This window comes from Clarias gariepinus, chromosome 2 (genome assembly GCF_024256425.1).
Source record: "Clarias gariepinus isolate MV-2021 ecotype Netherlands chromosome 2, CGAR_prim_01v2, whole genome shotgun sequence".
In the NCBI taxonomy this organism is placed as follows: domain Eukaryota; kingdom Metazoa; phylum Chordata; class Actinopteri; order Siluriformes; family Clariidae; genus Clarias; species Clarias gariepinus.
The window spans coordinates 41,211,582-41,238,411 of NC_071101.1; the positions used below are offsets into that span (position 1 = coordinate 41,211,582).

The 26,830-nt window shown below is 43.2% G+C and overlaps 1 protein-coding gene across 1 annotated transcript; it reads left to right on the forward strand.

Annotated features, from left to right (window-relative positions):
- Positions 1-13,487: 13,487 nt before the first annotated feature.
- Positions 13,488-25,876, forward strand: LOC128545759 (E3 ubiquitin-protein ligase TRIM16-like). Its single transcript, XM_053516380.1, has 6 exons — positions 13,488-14,127; positions 19,303-19,398; positions 19,546-19,779; positions 19,856-20,015; positions 25,179-25,238; positions 25,359-25,876. The coding sequence occupies exons 1-6, from the start codon at positions 13,519-13,521 to the stop codon at positions 25,874-25,876; spliced, it is 1,677 nt and encodes a 558-aa protein (XP_053372355.1). The 5' UTR covers positions 13,488-13,518.
- The last annotated feature ends 954 nt before the right edge of the window (positions 25,877-26,830 follow it).

Consider the following 26,830-nt stretch of genomic DNA (forward strand, 5'->3'; position numbering starts at 1 on the left):
AAGGGTTTCACTAAAATGAACTTCCGTGTTATGTGAGTGTATATATACATAAGAGAGAGGTGGGAGGAACGAAAGGCAGAGAGATTATATAATTTTTTTATGATTATTTTATCACTCTATATATATACGACCGTCTAGGGGACTGTGTCGTAGCAAAAGGTGAGTAAAATGAGTCTCACTAGCAGAGGAATTTGGAAAATGTATTTCTTTTATTTCTAAGCAAAAAAGGAAGGGTTCCAACTTCAGAGGTTGACAAGGCCAAAATAATAAACAAAATGGTCTCTGCCCAAAATGAACTAAATTCCTAAAAATAAAATAAAATAAAATACATAATCCTTACCTAACTTCCTAACCAAAAAAACAGAGTGCAAAATATATACAACAAAAGAAATGGCGTCAAACCTCCTACAACCCTTAATACAATGAAACGTACTATTTACAATAATATTTACAAACGGCTAACCAATCCAAAACAAAATCCACACTCGTAGTCAAAACAGGCTTAGGTCATATCAACAACAGGACTAGACAGTTCTCTCTGGTAATATATTCAAATATACAAAGGTCGAATTGCAAAACAGGAACACAATACAAAGACGCACGCGGTGGCACAAAAGGCATCTGAAAGGAGTTTGGGGTGGTCCTCTTATTCTGGTTGGTTGATGAGATGAACCAATCGCAACGTCCAGTGAATTATCTGGAGGAACACCCATCTGAAAAACAAACAAATACCCAGAAAAAACAGCAGAGGGCAGGATCACGCAAACTCATAACACCATGCCTCAGATTTACACTACCATTATAAGAAAAGTGTAAACAGTATGAGACTGATTCCCGTGTTACGGGACTCTTTTTCAACTTTTACAATATATGAAAAAGTCACAATATCAAAAATCATTTGAACTGTTCAAACATTAAAGAAGCCAGTATATTCGTGAGCCCAGCTTGGAGCCTACTGCTGTTGTTCCCATGAACATTCAGTGAGACACCTCTGTCTGTGGGAACTGTACACACAACCATTCACCAACACGACTTGCACATTACAGGAACTTGGCTGGGAGTTATTGCCACAACCCCACAAGTCCTGATCTCACCCCAAGCCATTTCAACCTGTTTGGGCCATTGAAGGAGATCCTGGGAGGTTAGCTTTTCAGTTGTGGAGCAGGTAGTTCAATCCAGACTCTGGCATACTGAGAAAACTTTCTACCTTGATGGTATCCAAGCACTAGTGAAATGTTGGGATGAATGCATTAGTGTAGCATTATAAAGAGAAATAAAAGTATTTTTACTCTTATACTTGTCAAGAACTAACCTGGAGTGACCAGAAGACGTAGCTTTAGCGGTTAGCCCTTTGTTGCGTGAATGGTAAACCCAAACGTGGAAGAACACAAGTAGGCAGGATAATCACGCTATTTGATTTAAGGACTCTCACGAATGGGGAGTAAGGGTGAGTACTCATGGTTTGAAGAATTCCGACGTGGCATCGGCGACTCAGTGACTGAGCGAGGTGCTATGGTTTGTTTACCTCTTTTATACTTCCTGGTTCGCGACCGCTTAACTTCCGGGTCCTAGTGCCGGTCGCGTTCCGAGTGTGCATGACAGTACCCCCCTGTCCAGGACCGGCTCCAGACGGTCCTGAGGTGGAGGATACCCAGTGACGGTAGTCCCGGATGAGCTCGGGGTCGAGGATGAACCGTGCTGGAACCCAAGATCGCTCCTCGGGGCCGTAGCCTTCCCAATCGACCAGGTACTGGGTGCCTCTGCCCCGAGGCCGCGAATCAAGGATCCGTCGCACAGTGTAGGCGGGACCACCGTCAATGATTCGGGGAGGAGGAGCAGGGGGGGTGGGTGGAACCATAGGTGAAGTGGTGAAGGGTTTTAGTTGCGAGATATGGAAGACCGGGTGGATCCGGAGCGCCGCAGGCAGCTGGAGCCGGTAGGTGACAGGGTTTATCTGCAGATTGATGCGGTATGGTCCGATGAATCGTGGTGAAAGTTTCCGGGATTCTGTGTGGAGATGTAGATTCTTGGTTGAAAGCCAGACCTTGTCACCTACTTTAAACAACCGTCCCGGAGGGTGTTGACGGCGGTGTTGGGTGATGTAACTGGCGTTGGTGCGCTGGATGTTCCGGTTGGCTTGCTCCCATAGCCGTCGACACCTACGGACCAACTGTTGGGCCGAGGGTACGTCAACCTCCGGTTCCTGATGGGCGAACATCGGAGGCTGGAACCCGTAGCATACCTCAAATGGGCTCAAGTTGGTAGCTGAGGAGACGTGAAGGTTGTGAGACAGTTCTGCCCAGGTGAGGTAGCGGGCCCAGGAGCGCTGGTGGTCGGACACAAAGCATCGCAGATAACGCTCCAGTTGTTGGTTGGTCCGTTCCGTCTGACCATTAGTCTGGGCGTGGTAACCGGAGGACAGACTAGTGGTGGAGTTGATCAGACGGCAGAAGGCCTTCCAGAACCGGGCGGTGAACTGGGGCCCTCTGTCCGAGACGATGTCTTTGGGGAACCCATGCAGGCGGACTACGTGTTCCAGTATCAGCTCAGCGGTGTCCTTAGCTGATGGGAGTCCGGCGAGGGCCACCAGGTGAGCTGCTTTGGAGAACCGGTCGACGATAGTGAGGATAGTATTTTTCCCTTCGGAAACCGGCAGGCTGTGATGAAATCTAAGGCGATGTGCGTCCAGGGCCGGTGAGGAACGGGTCAGAGGTTGAAGCTCTCCGGGGGTTGGTCGATTGGTGTCCTTAGCCCTGGCGCACACCGGGCACGCCTGAACGAACTCCTCGATGTCTCTCTTCATGGAGGGCCACCAGAATGCTCGTCTCACGAACTGTAAAGTTCTTCTGTTTCCCGGGTGTCCGGCGACGGGCGAAGAGTGACCCCACTGGAGGACCTCAGCTCGTAGTGGTTGGGGGACGAAGAGTCGTCCAGGCGGTGCACCTGCCGGCCCGGCCTCCGCAGCCTGAGCCTGGCGAACCCTCGTTTCAAGATCCCACTGGAGGGGTGCCAGGATACGTGAGGTTGGCAGGACAGGCACGGGGTCCACCCGGGGGACGTCTTCCTCCTGTTGTCGTGATAGGGCGTCAGCCTTGGTGTTCTTGGACCCCGGGCGGTATGACAGATGGAAGTTAAACTGTTCAAAGAATAATGCCTACCGTGCCTGTCGTGGATTCAGCTGTTTGAGGTTCCCGATGGTGATGAGGTTCTGGTGATCCGTCCAGACGACGAATGGCTCACCGGCGCCCTGGAGCCAGTGACGCCATTCCTCCAAGGCCCACTTTATGCCCAACAGATCGCGGTCCCCTACCCCGTATTGCTGCTGAGTGGGATTAAATTTCTTGGAGAAGAAGCCACATGGGTGTAGCTTCTGGTCTGGACCTCGTTGGGAGAGAACAGCGCCAGCGCCCACATCCGACGTGTCCACCTCCACAACGAATGGTTGGTTGGCATCAGGATGAAGGAGAATAGGGGCGGTGGTGAATCGGTGGCAGAGTTCTCTGAAGGCCGTGATGGCAGTAGGAGTGAGTTGGAAGGGGTGAGATGCGGGCCTGGTCAGATTGGTCAAAGGTGCTGCAACTGTACTGTAACCCCGGATAAAGCGACGGTAGAAGTTCACAAACCCGAGAAACCATTGAAGCTGTTTGAGCGTCCTGGGTAGGGGCCCATGACGCACAGCATCTAGTTTCTGCGGGTCCATGGCCACACCCTGGGGCGAGATGACAAAACCCAGGAACGTGGTGGAGTGCTGGTGAAAAGCACATTTTTCAAACTTACAGTACAGCTGGTGGGCGAACAATCTCTTTAGGACAGCCCGGACATGTTATGGGTGTTCTGTCATGGTGCGGGAGTAGATAAGAATATCGTCCAGATAAACGAACACCCATAGGCCTAACATGTCTCTAAAGACATCGTTGATAAATTGTTGGAAGGCCGAGGGTGCGTTACATAGTCCAAACGGGATGACCAAACTCTCATAGTGTCCTGTGGGTGTGATGAAGGCCGTTTTCCACTTGTCCCCCTCTCTGATGCGCACCAAGTTGTAGGTGCTCCGGAGGTCCAACTTAGTGAACACGGTGGCACCAGAGAGGGCGTTCAGGGCTGAGTTGGTAAGCGGCAAAGGGTGTCGGTTCTTGATGGTTATCTTATTTAGCCCCCGATAGTCGACGCACGGGCGAAGTTCCCCCCTGTTCTTTTTCACAAAGAAAAGACCTGCAGCCGCCGGAGATGAGGAGGGCCGGATCGTTCCGTGTCGAAGAGCGTTGGTGATGTACTACTCCATCGCCTGAGTCTCGGTCTTGGACAGAGAGTAGAGATGTCCACGGGGGGGAACGGAACCCGGCTGAAGCTCTATCGCCAGATCGTAAGGTCGATGAGGTGGAAGGTGGGTGGCTCTCCTCTTGCAAAAGACTCCAGCCAGGTCACGGTAGGCAGGAGGGATGGCGTTGAGGTCGACATCGGGGGCCTCGGACTCCGTGGAACACGTCCCAGCCTGGGCCCGTAGGCAAAGTTCAGTGCAGGTCGGTCCCCACTGGAGGATACGATTCTGGTTCCAGGAGATGAGGGGGTCATGCTGCAGCAGCCACGGGTAGCCGAGGATGATGGGAGGAGATGAGATGGAGGTAAGGTGAAGTTGGAGCTGTTCCTGGTGTTGGTCGATGATGAATGTGATTGGTTGGGTCTGGTGAGTGATAGGGCTGGATGAGAGGGGCCGACCGTTGACTGAAGTGATTTGAACCGGCTGGGATAACGCCTCGATCTTCATCCCAATTTTTTGGCATAAGTTGAGTCAATGAAGTTACCAGCGGCACCGGAATCGATGAACGCTGTACCTCGAACTCGTTTGTGGCCAAATTGGAGAATTACCTGGACCGTGAGACATGAAATGGTGGCGTTGGTCGTGGTGGAGAGGTGAAGAGGGCCGGGAAACATCCAGCCCCGGTGAGTTCGAGGAGAGACTCACCGGGGCTGGGTGTTTCCCGGGCGAATTGGACAGATCGCCCGGTGATGTGCCGCTGACCCACAATAGGCACATAACCCCTCTCTGTACCGTCGTTCGCGTTCTGCCACGGTCAGGGAGGTGCGTCCTAGTTGCATGGGTTCCACGGCTCCGGTGTCAACCACGGCAGGAGGTGGAGATCCGACAGATCCAGTAGTTGGGGCGCTGAGAGCAGTGGGTGGTCGTGGTACGGTGTAGGAGAAGGTGGGTGCAGGCGGCAGGGTCCTCGGGGCTGGCTTCGGGCGAGAGAGGATACGCTGACCGATACGGAGGGTGAGCTGGATCATCCCCTCCAGGGTGGCAGGAAGCTCTCGCCCGGCGAGCTCGTCTTTTATGCGTGGAGCCAGTCCCTCGTAGAAGGATGTCCGGAGCGCGGCATCTCCCCAGTCGGTCTGCACAGCAAGGGTCTGGAATTCAGCTGCGTACCGGCTCACGGACGATCCTCCCTGCCGCAGATGGTAGAGTTTGGTGTCGGTCTCCACCTCGCCCGCTGGGTGTTCGAAAGTGAGTCTGAGTTGGCAGGTGAACTCATTATATGAGTGCGCGGTGTCTGTATCCGCCCGGAGAACTGCCGTGGCCCACTCAGCTGCCTGCCCGGATAGCAACGAGACCAGAAGCGCGATGCGTAGTTGATCGGTGGAGTACCTGGTGGCATCAAACTCAAACACCAGATCAAGCGCTGTTAAAAACACATTACACTTTCCGTCCGTGCCATCCCATTTATCTGGAAGTGCCAGAAATACATCAGAAGGAGGGAGGGGGAGGTTGGTGCGGCGCCGCGGCCGCCGCGACGGGAGAACGGCTAGCCGCGCCATCCACAGCCGCCCGGAGATCCGCGTTCTCCCCGGTTAGCGTGTTGATGAGCTTGGCGTGCTGATCTACCACGTCGCAGAGGTGCGCGTAATCCACTGGGTTCACCGCAGAAGGCTCAGTCATTCTGTCAAGAACTAACCTGGAGTGACCAGAAGACGTAGCTTTAGCGGTTAGCCCTTTGTTGCGTGAATGGTAAACCCAAACGCGGAAGAACACGAGTAGGCAGGATAATCATGCTATTTGATCTAAGGACTCTCACGAATGGGGAGTAAGGGAAAGACACAATCTAACCCGCGTCCTATAAATACACACTCGATCAGGAATTTAAACCAAGAAGGTGAGTACTCACGGTTTGAAGAATTCCGACGTGGCATCGGCGACTCAGTGACTGAGCGAGGTGCTATGGTTTGTTTACCTCTTTTATACTTCCTGGTTCGCGACCGCTTAACTTCCGGGTCCTAGTGCCGGTCGCGTTCCGAGTGTGCATGACAATACTGTGTTCTGTTATTCTGCACAATCAAATGTCAAAAACAACAATAAACTGACAGAACCCTTAGAACTGAGTAATGGACTTTTTTAAAGCAAAACAGGGCATGAGTCAGGCATGGACCGGGGCCATGATTCAGGCATGTCATGTCGCTATGATTCAGGCATGTCATGGCACGGAATGGGGCCATAATTCAGGCACCTCATGGCATGGAATGGGGCCATGATTGGGCATCTTATGGATAGCTCTTAGTAAAAAAATTAATTTAACATTACATTTGAAAATGTATAAAAGGAAAGCAGAGTGAGTGAGTTTTAATGGCATTGATGCTGATGATTAAATGAATAATAGTATTGATAATCACAAGTTATAGGTTATGTGAAGTCTACATTGTAGTGGGAGCTTTAAGGTGTCAGATGTGACTGTGTGGCAATGACAAATGGTTCTAGTGACTCGTAAGTCAGGAACCAGGGCCTGTATGATGAGAGGTCCAAGAAATGTCAGCATTGACTTTGCAATAGTATTAACTGGAATGAGAAATTAAGGTTCGTTGTTTGTGTGACCTTACGTTGTCATGCAATAAACATTTCTAGTGTTTCTAGGAGCAGCTCTGTCTCTGCTCACCTTTATAGTGTTCATGGCCTTTACTGTAACATGGTATCGTTTACTTCTCCTTTAACTCACTCTGAGGACAAATAAAACATCTTACTCTTTATGCATTATAAAATTACAGTTCAGTGGTTGATTATTAACTACTCGGTGTAAGGGTTAACTCCTAGAGGGCGCCAAACGCCTACTGATTATGTTTATGTTTTGTAGTTAGTTTGATTTGGACTACATGTACCAGGATGCACCTCGGTCAGGTGAGGAGAGCTCTCACCTGAGACGAGGCAACTAATCAGGGAAACTGTGTATAAATAGCCTCTTTAGGCTCAACCTGGCGTCTAGCTTTTGTTGTTTAAGTTATGATTTTGTGCTGGTTGGTTTTCTTAAGAAGAGTTATATTAAAGGTTATTAGGTGCTCTCAGAAAAGAGCTTTTGTTTTGTGTTTTACTTTAATAAAGACGAGTTTGGAACCAACATCTTGCCTCTGCAGTTATGCCACACCGACACCCACTTCCTGACACAGGGTTAAATACTTAGTTTCTACTTACTGTAGTTACACTTATTAAAGTCTTAGACTAGATATTGTTCGTTTCACAGTTGTCTGATTAGCCTTTTTTTTTTTTTTTTACATAATTAGGCGATTTTAGTTTAGCTAAAAGATACACTTAAAACAGAAGAACTTATTGTCTGAGGAATTTATGGGTAAAATCGAATGAAACATTTTATTTTGCAAGGCATAACATTGTACATATACACATCTGTCTCCATGGATTAGTGGTTCCTGTCTAAGATTAGAATTAAGGTGCTGTGAGCTAAGTGTGCAAATTAATGACAAAGAAAAGATAAGGAAAAAAAAGAGTTAATAATTACAAACTGTAAAGCTGTAAATCAACATTGAGTTGGGTGTTGGCTGAAATGTTGACTGACTGCCCTGACCTAATAAGGAAAAATGTATTTAACACTTCTTTACACACACCTAACTTTAGAGCACTTTCATTATTCCTTTAAATATAAATGTGAGTTCCTAAAGCAGAAGTGTGTCTAATCTCGGCCCCAAAGTGTTGGTTTGTATCTTAAGATTTTTATTTCATCAAATCAGAAGCCAAAACTCCGTTAAAGTTTAAAGATGGAAGAAAATAAATGAAAGACTGATAAAAGGTGTGGCTGCTTTAAAATAAGAAAATTGATTGGTTTTAGATTAGAAATACACTTTGCATGTAATGCCTCTAAACAGATTAGACTTGCATATCTCACCTTTTTTTCCCTCTGAAGGTGGTGCAGGGCTCTCCAGGTTTTCTAAATCTCTTTCTGAAAACATTGTTTAGGGCAGTTGTTGTCAGGGCAGACTGGCCCCTCAGCCGTGTTGTCAGGGCAGACTGGCCCCTCAGTGGGATTGTCAGGGCAAACTGGCCCCTCAGCATGGGTGTCAGGGCGGACTGGCCCCTCAGCCGTGTTGTCAAGGCAGACTGGCCCCTCAGCCGTGTTGTCAAGGCAGACTGGCCCCTCAGCCGTGTTGTCAGGGCAGACTGGCCCCTCAGCGGGGTTGTCAGGGCAGACTGGCCCCTCAGCCATGTTGTCAGGGCAGACTGGCCCCTCAGCGGGGTTGTCAGGGCAGACTGGCCGCTTAGCGGGGTTGTCAGGGCGGACTGGCCCCTCAGCATGGTTGTCAGGGCGGACTGGCCCCTCAGCATGGTTGTCAGGGCGGACTGGCCCCTCAGCCGCGTTGTCAGGGTAGACTGGCCCCTCAGCCGCGTTTTCAGGGCAGACTGGCCCCTCAGCCGCGTTTTCAGGGCCGAGTCTGGGTTTGGCAGTTGCCAGGAGAATGATACTTATCTGACTTTATTAAAGTTTGGTGGAGGGGGTATTATGATGTGGAGTTGTTTTTCAGGAACTGGACTCGGCCCCTTACTTTTAGTGAAAGGAACTCTTTTGGTAAGCTGAATAACTTAGTGCTTCTGCATACCAAGACATTTTGGAAAATTTCATGTTTCAACTTGGGGATGGCGCCTTCTAGTTCCAACATGACTGTATACCAATGCACAAATCAAGGTCCATAAAGACATGTATGAGTGAGTTTGGTGTGGAAGAACTTAACTGGCCTGCACAGAGTCCTGACCTCAACCTGACAGAACACCATTGGATAAATTACACCATGTTCCAAGTTATTATGCAAATTGGATGTAAGTGTCATAAACATTAAATGTTTGGTTTTAAAATTAAACTCATGGATAGTATTGCGTCTCAGAGCACTTTGGATCACAAAAATGAATCTCAGACACCTGTGATAATTGGTTTGCCAGATGAGCCCAATTAACGGAAAAGTACTAAAGAAGGTTGTTCCACATTATTAAGCAGGTTTCAAGCAATTTAAGAAAAAAAAGAATCTCTCTGCTGCCGAAAAGCATCAAATAGTGCAATACCTTGGACAAGGTATAAAAACATTAAATATTTCACAAAAACTTAAGCGTGATCATCGTACTGTGAAGACATTTGTGGCTTATTCAGAGCACAGACGGGTTCGTGCAGATAAAGGCAGAATGAGGAATGTTTCTGCCAGACAAATTCATCGGATTAAGAGAGCAGCTGCTAAAATGCCATTACAAAGCATCAAACAAGTATTTGAAGCTACTGGTGTCCCGCGAACCTGAAGGTCCTTCAGAGGCTTGCAGTTGTGCATAAACCTACTATTCAGCCACCCCTAACCAATGCTCACAGGCAGAAATGGTTGCAGTGGGCTCAGACATACATGAGGACGTCTTGTTTACCGATGAGTGTCATGTCACCCTGTATGGTCCAGATGGATGGAGTGGTGGATGGTTGTGGATGGCCACCATGTCTCAACACGGCTGCGACGTCAACAAGGAGGTGCCAGAGTCATGTTTTGGGCCGGAATCATGGGGAGAGAGCTGGTGTGAAATTGACTTCAGCTAAGTATATAAAGTTTTTGACTTTCTTCCATGGTACAAAAAGAAGAATCATGCCTTCTGTAACAAAATAATCTTCATGCATGACATGCACCATCTCATGCTGCAAAGATCACCTCTGTGTCATTGGCTGTTATGGGCATAAAAGATGAGAAACTTAAAATGTGGGCACCATCCTCCCCTGACCTCAACCCCATTAAGACGCTTTGGAGCATCCTCAAGCAAAAGATCTAGGGTAGGAGACAGTTCACATCAAAACAGCAGCTCTGGGAGGCTATTCTGACATCCTGCAAAGAAATTCAAGCAGAAACTGTCCAAAAACTCAAAAGTTCAATGGATGCAAGAATTGTGAAGGTGATATTAAAGAAGGGGTCATATGTTAAGATGTAACATGCCATGTTAGGATGTTTTGGAATTAAATAGTTTTGATTTCAGTAAATATTACCTCATAAGGCTGCAAATTCAACAAAAGCCCATTTTTCAGTTCTTTACAGCCTATAAAATGTTTTAACTCTGTTGTGCATAATAATTTGGAACAGTGCATTTTCATTTTTTTGTTTTTGAAATAAATATTATAATTAGTAGGTTTGTTTAATAAAATTTTAATTATACGCTAATGGTTAATGACTTAAAATTATGCTGACTGTCATTTGCATTGACTAATTATAAAAATCAGGGAAGATATCATTTGCATGATAATTTGGAATGCGGTGTAGAGCAAAGACAGCAAGCCGGGCTTTCTTGTTCAACATCAGTGTCTGATCGTATTCCAAAACCAAATTTAATTTTCACATAAGAAATAATTGAAACTCAAATTATTTGTTCCACAGACCCAAAAATAAATACATAAAAATAATTAACACAAAATATAAAATAAAAATAAAACAAATTAACCTGCACTTTACCTTTAAACCAAAGTTAAAATAAATCCTGACAGGTAAGTGTTTCTGTTTGTGCGCGCAGGCGCTGTGTGTGTGTATGTGTGTGGGTGTGTGCGTGAAGCTAAAATTAGCTCCCCCCTCCCCCTCTTCCACTTTTCGTCTTACGCAATTACCCTTTCTCCACTCTTTTCACACACATGCGCGCGTGCACAATGAAAATTAAAAAGAAATCTCTCTAATGACACTCGATTGAGCGACACACTAACAGAATCACTGCTGTAAAGTAAAAATAAAACAAATTAACCTGCACTTTAGCACTTTCGCGACAGAGCAGTGTTTCTGTGTAAAGCAGAGAGAAATAGTGTGTGTGTGTGTGTGTGTGTGTGCACGGTGTCCAGTGATGCGCGCGCACACAGACACACAGAGCAAAGAACAGCGTAAGCTTTAAGCAGAGAGAGAAAATGGATTTTTAACATCTCTAGTAAGACTTGCTTTTGCCTTATAAGCACGCTGTACACACATACAGACACAAAATAAAATATGTTTTACACACATACGTGGTCACAGCGTTATAGTAAACAGTACACGTGTGCATGGATGTTGATTATACCGGTAAGAGGCGGGCACTAAGACCCAGCAGGGGAGACGATTACCCAAAATTCCGCAGCGCAAGAGAGAGAAAAACTGTTGGTTCAGTTGTGATCACAAGACACGCGGTGTCAAAACAAGAAGCACATGCGTGATACATGATACTCGGTGCTCGTAAACAAAGACTTGTTCGTTTTCCAAATCAAAATTTATTAAAAATCTTTGCTTGTCTTGTGAAACATTAGCAAACCGCGTTACTCGCAATCCAAGGTTTCACCGTACATATATGTTTCCCTATGACCAGATTCACACTATCATTATGGAAAAAGTGTAAACAGTATGATACTGATTTCTATGTTCAACTTTTGCAATACATAAAATGTTACGATTAATGAAAAAATCTAATTTCATTTTAATTTATGACAATTCATCACTATTTGTGGAGGCATGGTGGCTTAGTGGTTTGCACTGTTGCCTTTCACATTCTGGGTTCTATTTCCTCATTGGGTCTGTGTGCATGGAATTTGCATGTTCTTCCTGTTCTTGGTGGAGTTCTCAGTTTCCTCCCACTGTCCAAAAAACAAGCAGATTAAGCTAATTGCCTTAATGTGTAGATGTGCATGTAAATGTTGACAGAGGTCCTACCACAGTTGTACAAATAACAATAAATACAATAGTCACTATTGGCATCCACAGTCCCAGTTGGACTACAGATGTTCCTAGATGGATTGATGGGCCACTGTTTGTATGATATGTCAGGTTTATTTGCAGTGTGTTATATACTGTATTTATTGAGAACTTGTCTGTTAGCAAAAGTCACTTAGTTATTGTTAACTACTAATTGTATAAGTAGTACAGTCTGCTAAAATTAGCAGTTAAATAAATACCACCAAATACTGATACAATACAACAAATATTAATAATCACAGAGCTATTATAGTAAATTAACCTTCACTTTACTTTTGAAATCGCGACAGAGTAGTATTTCTGTGTAGAGCAAATAGAAAGAGTGTGTGTGTGTGTCTGAAGGCAAACGTAGGAGGCGTCTGTGTGTGTGTGTTTGTGCACACAGACACAAAATAAAATATGCTTTATGCACACACGTAGTCACAGTGTTATAGTAAATAGTACACACATGCATGGATGTTGATTATACCGGTAAAAGGCGGACACTAAGACCCAGCAGGAGAGACGATTACCCACAATTCCGCAACGCAAGAGAGAGAAAAAATGTTGGCTCAGTTGTGATCACGTTGACACGTTAAAACAAGAAGCGCATGCGTAATACATGATACTCGGTACTTGTAAACCAAGACTTGTTCGTTTTCCAAGTCAAAATTTGTTAAAAATCTTCGCTCGTCTTGCAGAACACTCGCAAACTGCGTTCCACTGTAACAAGGTTCCACTGTAAAAGGAAACTTAGTGGATAAATAATAGTACTAATGTTAATAATTTACAGGTAACTGTTAAATGTACAGTGTAGTGGGAGCACTGTGGTGTCAGATGTGTCTGTATGGCAATGACAAATTGTTCTCATGGTTCACAGGTCAGGAACCAGGGCCCCTTTGCTGTATTAGATTAGGGTCTGAGAAAGGTCAACACTGACTTTGCAATAAATAATAATAACCAGAAAGAAAAATTAAAATTTAAAATTTAATTTAATATTAATTTAATACTATTATTTGCTTACTCTGTCTTTTATTGTGATAAATATTTAATAAAAATCTATCTTTTTCTTACATACTATATATCTGTGTAATGTATTTTTCACAGACCTTCTAATGAAACAGCACACCTTGGTTTAATTTATCTCTCACAGTTTATCATCCTTTCATAAATGTGATTATAATAAAACAACAACAACAACAACAACAACAACAATAATTCTAATAATAATTGACATCATATTTTTATATACTGTAAATAAAGATAATTATTATGTAATGTGTGTAAGTGTATAGTGTATAAGCTCACACATTCATACAGAGGCTCAAATATTATATGGTTTAGTTTGGAGGGTTAATTTTGTGCCAGAAGGAACTGTGTCAAAGAAGGCGTTAACAGAGTTCGGTCCTTGTGCTCCTCCCTTTTCTCTCTCACATCTGCACACACAAAACTAGGAAGTGACTCCTCATTTTAGAAGAGACAAAACTCATAGACACTTGTCTCTCTCTCTCTTGTTCTGTCTCTCTCTCTCTCACACACACACACACATATTGTATGAAGGCAGTAAAAATGGCCGAGGCCAGAATCTCAGTTGATCAGGACCGGTTCATCTGTCCAGTGTGTCTGGATCTCCTGAAGGACCCAGTGACTATCTCCTGTGGTCACTGTTTCTGTAAGGTGTGTATTAATTACTGCTGGGATCGGGAGGATAAGAGTGGAGTTTATAGCTGTCCTCAGTGCAGAGACACTTTAACTCCAAGGCCTGTTCTACGCAGAAACAACGTGCTGGCTGAAGTGGTAGAAAAACTCAAGAAGAAGCCTGAACTCCAAGCTGCTTCTCCTCCTCATTGTTACACTGTATCTGGAGATGTGGAGTGTGATTTCTGCTTTGAGAGAAAACAGAAAGCCATCAAGTCCTGTCTGATGTGTTTGGCCTCCTTTTGTGAAACTCATCTGAAACCTCACTATGAAATTCCTAGATTGAAAAAACACCAGTTAATTAACGCTTCTAGAAATCTAGCAGAGAAGATCTGCTCTGAGCATGATAAAGTGCTGGAGATCTACTGCCGTACTGACCAAAGCTTCATCTGTTATGCGTGTATGATGGATGAACACAAAAGCCACGACACCATCTCAACTACAGCTTACATAACTGAAAAACAGGTAACAAATAAGTCTAATCTTTTCAGAGTCATTTATATTTCTAATTAAATGTGGCTCAAGGGTTTCACTCCAAGCAGGAGCCACACCTTATTTCAGTCTTTGAATAATTTTTCTCCATCTTTAAACATATGATGAGTTTTATAAGTTATGCCTCCTGATTGATTGGAGTTTAGTTCCAGAGTTTCTGACTCTGTGGCCATGATGAAGTCGAGCACGTTAGCTCTTATAGCCCAACCAACTCAGTGTAGAGAGTAAAGCAACTTCGCCCCCTCACACACAAAGAGCATGACACATTTTGTCGGGACGCCTGTGATGTTATCGAGATTTGAGGGGTAATATATTTTGACAGTAGAGTGAACTGATTATATTAATAATAAACCAGACATAAAGGAATAGATGTCATGTTCTGTTCAATTCAATTCCATTCAATTCAATTCCATTTTATTTGTATAGCGTTTTTAACAATTGGCATTGTCCCAAAGCAGCTTTACACAATCAAAAGAATTATTTAAGTTTGTATGGAATTTGAATGTGTATGAATCAAAAATGGTCAGATAGTCCCTGGTGAGCAAGCTGAGGGCGACAGTGGCAAGGAAAAAAACCCTGAGATGGTAGTAGGAAGAAACCTTAAAAGTAACCAGACTCAACAGGGAACCCATCCTCATTTGGATGAAACAGAGAGCAGGAATTGATCTGCATTCATACTGTGTGTTAGTTGGCAGGCGGTTCAGCATAACAGTTGATGTTAATTGATGTTAATATGGAGTCCAGGTAGACTTGTATGAAGTTCCAGTCCTGAACTATCGACTGGACAAGTACTCAGAGAAACAGCTGCCAACACCAGTCGAGGCCAGAACCATATTCTAGGTAGAGAGAATCATCCCCAGACACCAAGGTCTTTTACTGTTGCACTTGATGGAACAGCAAGGCCATCTAAAGTTACAGTGTGGTCTAAAATCTTACTTCTAGCTGTATGCGGTCCTATGATTAGAACTTCTGTCTTATCTGGATTAAGCAGAAGGAAGTTAATTAGCATCCAATTTCTTATGTCCATTGCTCAACTTTAGTAAGCTGGTTTATCTCATCAGGTTTTGCTGAGACATATACCTGTGTTTCGTCAGCATAACAATGAAAACTAATACCATGCTTACGGATTATGTTGCCCAGGGGAAGCATATAAAGGGGAAAAAGCAGTGGGCCTAAAACCGAACCCTGTGGAACACCAAACTCCACTAGAGAACATGCAGAATAATCACCATTTAAGTCTACATATTGATACCGATCAATCAAATAGGATCTGAGCCAGGAAAGCGCTGTACCCTTAATTCCTACTACATTTTCCAATCTGTGAAGAAGAATACTATGATCAATGGTGTCAAAAGATGCACTGAGGTCGAGTAATACCAGCATAGTTACACAACTCTGATCAGAGGCCAATAGGATGTAATTTATTACTTTAACGAGTGCTGTCTCTGTGCTGTGATGAGGCCTTAATCCTGACTGATACAGTTCATGTATGCCATTTCTATGTAGATATGAGCATAGCTGCTCCGCTACTATCTTTTCCAGAATCTTAGAGATAAAGGGGAGGTTTGATATTGGCCTGTAATTTGACAGCTGACAGGGGTCAAGATCAGGTTTCTTAATTATTGGTTTGATAACTGCTAATTTAATTTATAATTTTAATAACCAATGCTGAGTGAAGAATTAATTATTCTCAACAGGGGTTCTGTTATTGCTGGTACTATCTGTTTCAGAAAATGTGTCGGTACAGGATCTAATATACAGGTTGATGAATTTGCAGAAGAGATGGGTGAAATTAGTTCATTCTCTTCAAGGGGAGTAAAGTATTCTAGGTTCTGATCTGACATGGCTAGATTAACATCTGCATCAATTACATTGTTTGGTTTCAAAACCTCAATTTTATGCCTAATATTTACAATTTTATTATTAAAAAAGTTCATGAAGTCCTCACTATTGCATGATGTTGTTGTGGAGATTTCTGCAGTGGTCTTATTTCTGGTTAATTTGGCTACAGCATTAAATAAGAATCTAGGATTATTTTTGTTAGTTTCTATAAGAGTGGAGAGATACGTTGATCTAGCTACACTAAGAGCTTTTCTATAGTTCAGAATGCTCTCCTTCCATGCTATTTGAAATACTAACAATTTAGTTTGACGCTATTTACGTTTTAATTTCCGTCTGTCTGTTTTAAATAGCGTGTATGGTCGTTATACCAGGGAGCGAGTTTCATATCTCTAATAATTTTCTTTTAACTGGAGCTACATTATCTAAGGTATAATGGAACGTCGACTCTAAATATTCAGTCTCCTGATCGAGTTCTGTGGGGTCAGACCATGATCTAATCAAAGTTGGTAACTCTGTTAGATTACTGATAAAACTCTGTGTGATAGTTGATGTGAATGTACGTTAAGTACAGTAGCGCGGCACTGTGCGTACGTTTTTACTATTAGACACTTGGATTAAGACAAGATAGTGATCTGATATAAGTTTAGACAATGGAATTATAAATAAATTTCTTATACATAATTCGAAGAATATTATTAAATCTAAAGTGCATAAATCAACTGCTTTATGAGTGGGTCCTACTACACACTGATTTACTCCTACTCCAGTATGGACATAAAAGCTCTGTTCTGCTGTTATTTGTGCTGTTGAATGGTTAGGACAATATGCAAACTGCAGTCGGTCCAGTGTGGGGGGCAGCAGAGGCACTTCATGATTATTGGTGTGAGTGCAACAGAATGGTAGTCATTGAGACAGGACACAGAAGACTTCTTCGGTAAGGAGACGATGGTGGTGGACTTGAAGCATGTGAGAACGATGGTGCTGCTCAGAGAGATGTTGAAGATGTCAATGACAACATCTGCCAGCTGTTCAGCACATTTTCAGAGCACTCTGCCAGGGATATTGTCTGGTCCAGCAGCTTTACGTGGGTTGACTCTGCGTGTGCGTTTTCCTCACATCAGCTGTGGTGAGACACATCACCTGGTTGTTCGGGGGAGGGGTAGTCTTCCTCGTCGTCACATAGTTCTGTATGTCGCAGCGAGCATCTGGAAGGGAGCCGTGACTGTCACAGGTAGGTGATTTTATCTTGTAGTTGGTGATGGCTTATATGCTCTGCCACATGTACCATGTGTCACCGCTGTCCCTGAAGTGGTTGTGGATTCTTTGCCTCTGTGATGGCCCAGGACAGTTTAGCCCTTGCTGTTCTTAGAGCCACCTTGTCCCCTACTCTGACACTCTAGCAGTAATCCACGGTTTCTGGTCAAGGCGTGAGATGATGCTCTTGGTGATAGTGACATCATCGGTGCATTTGTTGATGTCGCTGGACACTGATGACATGTACTTCTTCAAGTTGCAGCCTCAATGACAATGTTCCAGTCAGTATTCTCAAAACAGTCCTGAAGAGCAGAGATGGCTGTTGCTGGCCTTGTTTTCACCTGCTTCAGACTCAGTTTTGAATGCCTGACAAGTTGTTTGTATGCTGGAATAACTGAGATGTGGTCTGCGTAGCCAAGGTGGGGGCGGGGCTCTGCCCAATATGCGCTGAGGACATTTGTGTAAACAAGATCCAGCATGTTTTCCCCACTCATTGCAAAGTCCACATACTGATGGATTTTAAGGAGCATTGACTTTAGATTTGCATGGTTGAAATCTCCAGCGACAATAAACAGTCCATCCGGGTGTGTGTTCTGCAGTTTACTGAACTTTGCATACAGTTCCCATAGCACTTTTTTAGCATTACCGCTAGGTGGAATATACACTCTGAACATACACTCTAATCATAACTCTGGAATAAATACAACGGAGTGTTTTCCTGCCTGAAGACACACAACCAGTGGTTGAATTGTAAAAAAAAAATTCAAGGGGGGATGGTGTGGATGGATCAACTTCATTGATTGCACATTCCACTAGTAAGAGCCGAGTGTGAAGGTTTAATTAGCAGAGTAATAGCACAGTTTTGTTTAAAATATTGCAATGCACACAACATTTCAAAGTTCAAAATAGAACAAATTGATCATTCACATCTCGCTGGCGCAACAGTCAGCAAGTCTTTGTGATGTATTAAGAGCCACGGTATCCAGGGTAATGTCAGCATACCACCAATAAGGACAAACCACATCCAACAGGAGTAACTGTGGATGCAAGAGGAAGCTATTTGAAAAACACACACACACAAGCACGCACGTACGCACGCACGCACGCACGCACACAAATCATCAAATTACTTGTATGACATTTAAAAATCCATTTTTGACCCTTTCCCCCCCCAAGTATGTAGGTGAAGCCACAAAGTCTAATGAAAAAACAAAAATTGAGAAAATTGGGTAAAGAACTCATCTTTTAGAATCATTAAAGCTGTCAGTCATTTTTAAAACTCCCGTGTTAAACTAAATCCTTCATTTTTATCGCATCTCTGCTGAGAGAATTTGTGTGTATGTATCATACCTTCAGTTCTCTTCCTTGTATGTAATACATGCATAATAAATATATCAAAAGTTGTGCTTTTTGCCTGTTGTGAAAGTACATACAGGGAAATGCGGAAAATGACGTAAACTTGCATACAATATTAAATTCTTTTTTTTTTTTTGATTTTTCCAATTTTTTCCCCTAATTTAGTTGTGGCCAATTCCTCCCCGTCACTAGGGGGCTCCCACATTATGGCTACTACTTCCCCTCAGCCGGGAGGGGCCAAAGAGCTCCGCGTTCACGAGCTCACAGATGCCCCTGATTGGTTGTAGAGCCGTAATTAATGTGGGAGCGCGAGTACCTCTCATCCCTCCCCCCTGAGAGAGCTCGGCCAATCAGCTCTCTCTGTGCCTCCGGCTGTGAGAGGAAAACAGCATCACCCAGGGTTCGAACCAGCGATCTCCGGATGATAGGGCGAGCACTTTACCACTGGTCTTTACACATATTGTATAATTTACTGAGTTCTGCATTTCTCCAAAGACGCAGCATAGTCTATCCCAAATAAACAAATACAGCAAGTCACAATTATCATCTACTTAAACAACATTATGAACGTCAATAGAATTTAAATCACTCAGCATCTAAACTTTTACACTTCTATAACCTTTCTCTGTTGTTAATAATCACAAGCTCATGACCTCATAGTGCATAAAGAGTGAAATGTGTTTGAATTGTTCTTAGTGCGAGTTAAAGGAGGAACAGATGAAATCCCAGAAGAGAATCCAGGAGAAGCAGAAGAAGGTGCAGGAGCTGAAACAGGCTGTGAAGACTATAAAGGTGAGCAGTGAGCAGAGACAGAGCTGCTCCTAGAAACACACACAACATGGACAACATGGAGACATTTAGAGTCACAGTAAGAGAGGGAATGATAGATGAGCTTTAAATCCTGTGTGTGTGTGTGTGTGTGTGTGTGTGTCCTAACAGCTGAGTGCAGAGATAGCAGTGGAGGACAGTGAGATGCTCTTTACTGAAATGATCAGCTTCATGGAGAAAAAGCGCTCGGAGGTGACGGAGCTGATCAGAGCTCAGGAGAACGCTGAACTGTATCGAGCTGAACGACTCCTGGAGCAACTGGAGCAGGAGATTGCTGATCTTCAGAGGAGGCTACCTAAGCTGGAGCAGCTTTCACATACATATGATCACGTTCATTTTCTCCAGGTAACTAACACACACACACACACACACACATTATTTTACTTTATCCTTCTGATGATGTTGTTCTTTCTCTTTATAGAGTCTCCAGTCTCTCTGTGTCTCTTCTGGACGTGAGGACTTACCCAGCATCGCTGTCAGTCAACATCTCTCATTTGATGGAGTGAGGAAATCTCTCTCTGATCTAAAAAAGCGGCTCGAGGAATTCTGCCAGGAGGAATTAATCAAAATTCCTCAACATGGTGAGAAAAATTGTTTGGTTCCGGCTTTGCTACCGTTCGGACGCTCCTGCTTACTGCTCTGCGCTTTGCTCTCTATATTTGTACTTTTTATAAGATTTTTACTTTAGCAGATCAGCACAGTGCTCCAACAAAACATTTTTGGCCTTAGGCAGGAAGGTGACCAAGAACCCGATGGTCACTCTGTCAGAGCTCCAGATGTCCTCTGTGGAGAGAGAAGAACCTCCCAGTAGGACAACCATGTCTGCAGCAATCCACCAATCAGTCCTATATGGTAAAGTGGCCAGACAGAAGCCACTCCTTAGTAAAAGGCATAAGGCAGCTTGCCTGGAGTTTGCCAAAAGGCACCTGAAGGACTCTCAGACCATGAAAAAAAATAAATTTTCTGGTCTGATTAGACTCTCTGGCCACTCTACCCCATAGGCCTGATTGGTGGATTGCTGCAAAGATGGTTGTCCTTCTGGAAGGTTTATCAGAAGAGTCCTGGTGGTTTCGAACTTCTTTCACTTAAGGATGATGGAGGCCACTTTGCTCATTGGGACCTTCAAAGCGGCAGAAATTTTTCTGTAACCTTCCCCAGATTTGTGCCTTGAGAGAATCCTGTCTCGGAGGTCTACAGACAATTCCTTTGACTTCATGCTTGGTTTGTGCTCTGACATGAACTCAACTGTGGGACCTTATATAGATAGGTGTGTGTCTTTTTACATCATGTCCAATTAACTAAATTCACCACAGGTGGACTTCAATTAAGCTGTAGAAACATCTTAAGGATGATCAGGGGAAACAGGATGTGCCTGAGATCAATTTTAAAAAATCAGCCAGCAAGCACTCAAAGCTGCAGCTGAAACCCCATGCTGCTTTCCTCAAGCAACCGTCTCTGATGAGAACAGGGAACTAACATGTTCTCATGGTTGCTTGGGCTGAACACATGGCTACAAAGAATCTGTAGTTCAAAAAGAGTCAACTTCATCCACAACTTCAATCTTTTCTGGGACCATAGACAACTGTTTAAACTGGATGGTCTCCACCCAAACAAACTTAATACAAGGGTGCTAAAGGAAAATATCTATTTCTCCCACCATCATCCTTCAGCAGAATGTGCCAATCCTCTCAACCTGAATGGCACATGCACACCTGGACAAAGTTTAAACGACTACTGACAGCTTTTAAAGTCATGATGTGGTTAAAGAATCCCACAAGGACATTGATAACACCACGCAGCCAAAACAACCACTGCTCATGGACATCCCAGCTCAGTCATATGCACAGAGCACATCACAGACAGACTATGAAATACTACAACAGCTTCAAGATAACTTTCTGGAAAACAGCCAGGAAATTCAGGACAATATACCAAAGCCACCAGAAACACCAGAGCCAGAGCCCATCTCACCAGACACACTATCCCACTCTCCAGCATCTCCATTTCTAAGCTTCTCCAGAAAATCTCACAGAGGATCTGGTGTATACTGGGACCAAACTCTCATACTCTTTTTCTGCAAGCCCCCAGATGCCAGCTAAAAACAGCGGGCTTCACCACCACCAAGGCCTGTGGCCCCAGCTGGCCCTCTCCCTCCTGTCAGAACTCTCTGACCTCTGTTACAGTGCCAGGGCTCGAACCACCCTCCTCCGTCTGGTCTTGGTGAAACTAAACAAACAGATAGCAGCTCTCAGTGCTGTGTGTTAGGTCCCTGCTATGATAGCAATAACATTCACAAATGTTTACAGAACAAGTGGGAACCCAGTGTGCCTGTAGCTTCCACTATCTCTGTTTTATCACGTGATAGTAAGTCTAAGACCTTCTCAAGCCGTGCAGCTGACCCAACTAATCTGTGACCTATTATGCATCAAACTAAGACTACTATGGGGACAAAAAGTAATGCCATCAAGTTAGCATTTTTAAATATTCGCTCGTTAAGTGCTCGCACAGTCCTTAATGAAACAGCCCCTCCTAACTTTAGTTTCATGAGTGTCTGCAGAACTGTTAGGAGAGGTGGAGGTGTAGCTGCTCTATTTAAAAATGGCTATCAATGCAAGCGTCATTTCGGTTAGTATATGGCTTTTAAATATCTAGGGATTTTGCTGATTTTGCTCCAGGTATTCTGTTCATCATTATTTACAGACCTCCAAAATACTCTCCAGACTTTATTGAGGAGTTCACGAAACTGCGCTCTATGATTTCCTCAGAGTTTGACTGTTTTGCTATAACAGGGGACTTTAATATTTATATTGTTGTAAATAAAAAATAAAATCTTCTGGATCTGACCAGAGCATTAGATGACCAAGAAATCAGGAGACTCGGAACCAGGGTTCAGCTGGAGAAGATAGTTTTAATTTGCATGCATGCGTCAATCAGTCAGCCTGGGCAATGAAATCCAAACATGGCAAAACACCCATTTTATACTACCATGTAAACATCGACCCAAGGCCAAGAAAGAAAAAAACAATGGAAGAAAAATACAATCAAGGTTAAAAACATCATGTGAAAACTAAGTAAACAAGGACACTTATTAAGTAAACAAGGACACTTATAAAGATCAAGATGACATAAATCCATTATTAATGATTGTGCCATATTCACATCAAATATTAAGAAAAATTAAAATAAATCCATCAGCATCATAGTACAGAGACATAAAGATAATAAATGACATTCGTTTAAGTACTAAATTCAATTTAATTCAATTTTATTTGTACAGTGCTTTTAATAATTGTCATTGTCGCAAAGCAGCTTTACACAATCAAAATAATTATTTAAAGAGGTACGGGCCTACATGCACTTTTTTAAGCTGTTTGGACTGAACTGTGTGTTAGGAGAGTGCGTACACAACCACTCTACGATGATAAAGAGCCGCCCAGTGGTTTTCTTTTCATTTATTACAATAACATGCCCCTTCTGAAATCAGGCCAATCTCAAATGCCTGTCGATGTGACGCCACACCAACAGAGGCAGCTCCTACTATAGTTGATTGACACTGGTGTTTTAGCAAAGACCCGCCCCGAGTGAGAAGAAAGCTGTTGGCCATTGTTTTTCGCCGCTGGAGCAAAATGTCGCCTAAGCAAGTGTGGTGTACAGTTGTTGGGTGTAATAGCAAACACAGCAGTCGTCATTCACTACCGACATCTGAGCCGCTGAGGACGCAGTGGCTAAATTTAGTTTTTAAAGCTAACGTCCCCGCCGATCTACCTAGATGCGTTCATGTTTGCACTAATCATTTTTCACCAGACTGCTTTATAAACGCGGGTCAATATAAAGCAGGTTTTGCTAGGAAACTGCTCCTAAAAAATGGATCTGTACTAACGCTTCGTGTTCCTGCTTCATCTTCACCAGGCTCAGTAAGTAATTCCTTTTTCTATGAATCTTTGCAGATCGCCTTTTTAATAATCACGATGAATGCGGAGTGTAAGTTAACTTACACTCTCATAGAACATGGTTATGGCTTCTTCTCTATGTACATCCGTCTCTATATTATCCCTAATCGCCCGTTTATAATAAACAATGCATTAAGGTGATTGTCTAGTTGCAAACTGTGTACGTAGTCGGAAAACTATATTATGCTTACCTTTGTAACGTTAGATGGTTTATAACGGTGTCTGTCGAAGATTAAGAAGTCATGTAAACACATCAGTAAACACATCGCGTTCGTATCTCTCTCAGTAAGTTTCTCTGCTTTTGTTGTTGTTTGCTCGCCGCAGCGTAACAGCCCGTTAATTCATGCCCATGCAGTCAGGAGAAAAACAAATTGAGTCGATGCATGTCCATTCCTTTAATTTCTGCGTTGTCAGGCGATATTACAAACTTCCGGGTGGGTTCCGTACTTCAATCAAACCAAAAACTACTTAAGAAAACTGTCTCAGGCTCTATATTCCAGCGTTTTTTGCAGTTTGGACTGTATTACCCACAAAGCACTGCGTTGTGGGCAATGCTTTGTGGGTAATGCAGTCCAAAGCATTGCCCGCACTGGACTACACTCCCGTGGCTATACCCGACGTGTGTTGTGAAGACACGCGCCATAGAACTGGGGGGGCGGGCTCAGCAGAGGATATGAGCATTTAAAGGAACATGTACTGAAACAGGTTGCTGAGAACAGGGCTAGTTTTTACCAGTTAAAAGTAGTGTTTTTTTTACACAACCATTGAGAATTTTTAATTAAAGTATATTACAAACTTTTCATTAGGACCCTAAAGATCATATTAACATTTAATGAAAAATGTGTCTGGATGACCCCTTTAAGTTTGTATGAAATGTAAATGTGTATAAATCAAAATGGTCAGATAGTCCCTGATGAGCAAGCCGAGGGCAACGGCGGCAAGAAAAGAGAGCAGAAATTGATCTGCATTTATACTTTGTGTTAGGTGGCAGGCAGTTTAGTATTAACAGTTGATGTTAATTGATGTTAATATGGAGTCCAGATAGTTATTGGAAGCTAAGGTAGACTTGTAGCAAATTCTAGTCCTGAACTATCGAACAACTGTTGCAAAGTCCTCAGAGAGACAGCTGTCAACATCAGTCAAGGCCAGAACTGTCTTCATGATAGAGTGAAACCGTCCCCAGATACCAAACCCATCCCAAGAGACACACGGGGTATCCATGTAACGAGATCTCCAACCAGAAGCATGGCACTACTACTGCTAGGTCTTAGTGCTGTGTTCGACACTGTCGATCATAACATACTAATAGAAAGACTGTAAAACTGGGTCTGGCTTTCTGGGATGGTACTAAAATGGTTCAGGTCATACTTAGAAGGGAGAGGTTATTATCCAGGTGGACGTCCATGACATGCGGAGTCCCACAAGGCTCAATTCTTGCACCCCTCCTGTTTAGCCGGTATATGCTCCCACTAAGTCAGATAATGAGAAAGAACCAAATTGCCTATCACAGTTATGCTGATGATATATATATATATATATATATATATATATATATATATATATATATATATATATATTATTTTAGTGCTATTATTTCTATTTCTTTTTATGATTATTTTCTTCTCTTTTATGTAAAGCACTTTGAATTACCATTGTGTATGAAATGTGCTATACAAATAAACTTGCCTTGCCCTGCCTTGCTCTGAAATCTTTATGTTCACAAACTGTAAAACTGTTTCTGTCTTTTACAGCACCTGATTTTTGTGTCTCTATTTTGTTACTGTCTCGTCACAGCTGCAGCAGTTCAGATGATTTTACCCTCGGAACCAATGAGCAGAGAAGATTTTCTGCACTGTACGTATAACACACACACACACACACACGCACACACACACACACATGGAGAGAGACAAAAAGAGATATAGAAATATATCCAGTAATTACTATCTAACATTCACATTTTCATGTCTTTAGATTTCTGTGATCTGACTCTGGATCCCAACACAGTACATTATAACCTCATCCTGTCTAAGGAGAACAGAGCGGTGACGTGCAGTCAGAGGAAGCTGCCGTACCCTGATCATCCAGAGAGATTTGACCACTATAATCAGGTGTTGAGTAAAGAGAGTGTGTGTGGACGCTGTTACTGGGAGGTAGAGTGGAGCAGTCAGGATTATGTGTACATATCAGTCTCATATAAAGACATCAGCAGAAAAGGACGGGGTGATAAACGTTGGTTTGGAGGCAACAATCAGTCCTGGGGTCTGCGATGCTCTACTTCTTCATTATATTTCTATTACAATAAGATTATGACTGATCTCAGAGCTCCATCATCCTCCAGAATAGGAGTGTATGTGGATCACAGTGCAGGAACTCTGTCCTTCTACAGCGTCTCTGACACCATGAAGCTCCTCCACAGAGTACACACCACATTCACTCAGCCTCTGTACGCTGGGTTCAGGCTCAGCTATGGATCGACTATAAGATTGTGATCCAAAATAAAATTTACATTTTTACACACACACACACACACACACACACACACACACACACACACACACACACACACACACACACACACACACACACACACAGTTCTCAGAGCCCAAGTTTCTGTTTTGTGTGTTTACTGTATACTGGGTGCTTATCTTGTAGGTTTTGTGACAATTATAAGAATAAATGATGTTTATTGTAACTAAAAAAGTTACAGATTTTAGGTAAAAAAAATATCCCAGGAGAGGAAAGGCAGCAAGTGAGGAGAAATGTGCCAGCATGCATAATTGTTATAGAGTGATTCAAGGCCCAGTAAAGGATGATCTCGCTTTTCCTTCCTCCCTACACTCCATTCCTCAACCTATCAAAATAATTATTTTCCCATAAGATATATCACAGCATTCACATGATCAGATGTCCCTCTTCCATGCAGTAAATGCTGTATGCCAGGGACATTCTGTGAAAGATTGTAAGGCATGAATTAAGCAATCAGACATTTTTTTTTCAGTACACCTGCACATCAAAATATGGCACAAGTGTATTGAGAAATATCTGCTAATGCCACATGTTCTTCGTGTTTTAAAGTCTTTCTGTCACGAGTGATCTTGTCATATGGTAGAAGCATTGAATTTTTATTTGCGGTGATTTTTATTTCCTTCTACATTGTAAAACAATGCTGAGAGCATCCAAAATATTCAATAATCTCCTTTAAACAGGTGATCCTGAGTTTTCCTTCATAACAGTTCGAATCTGAGGTGCTGTTAATCGGTGATTCATGACGCTGGTAGCTCTAAATAACCTTCTCCTCTTCAGCAAAGTAAGTTTGTTCTAGCTTTCCTGTGATGGTTATAATTTACTTTAATCATAAATGCAGCAATAAAGGGAATTTACTGATCAAAAGCAAATATATAATGTATTTTATAGCAGTCATATAAGTGATGTAGGATATTCAG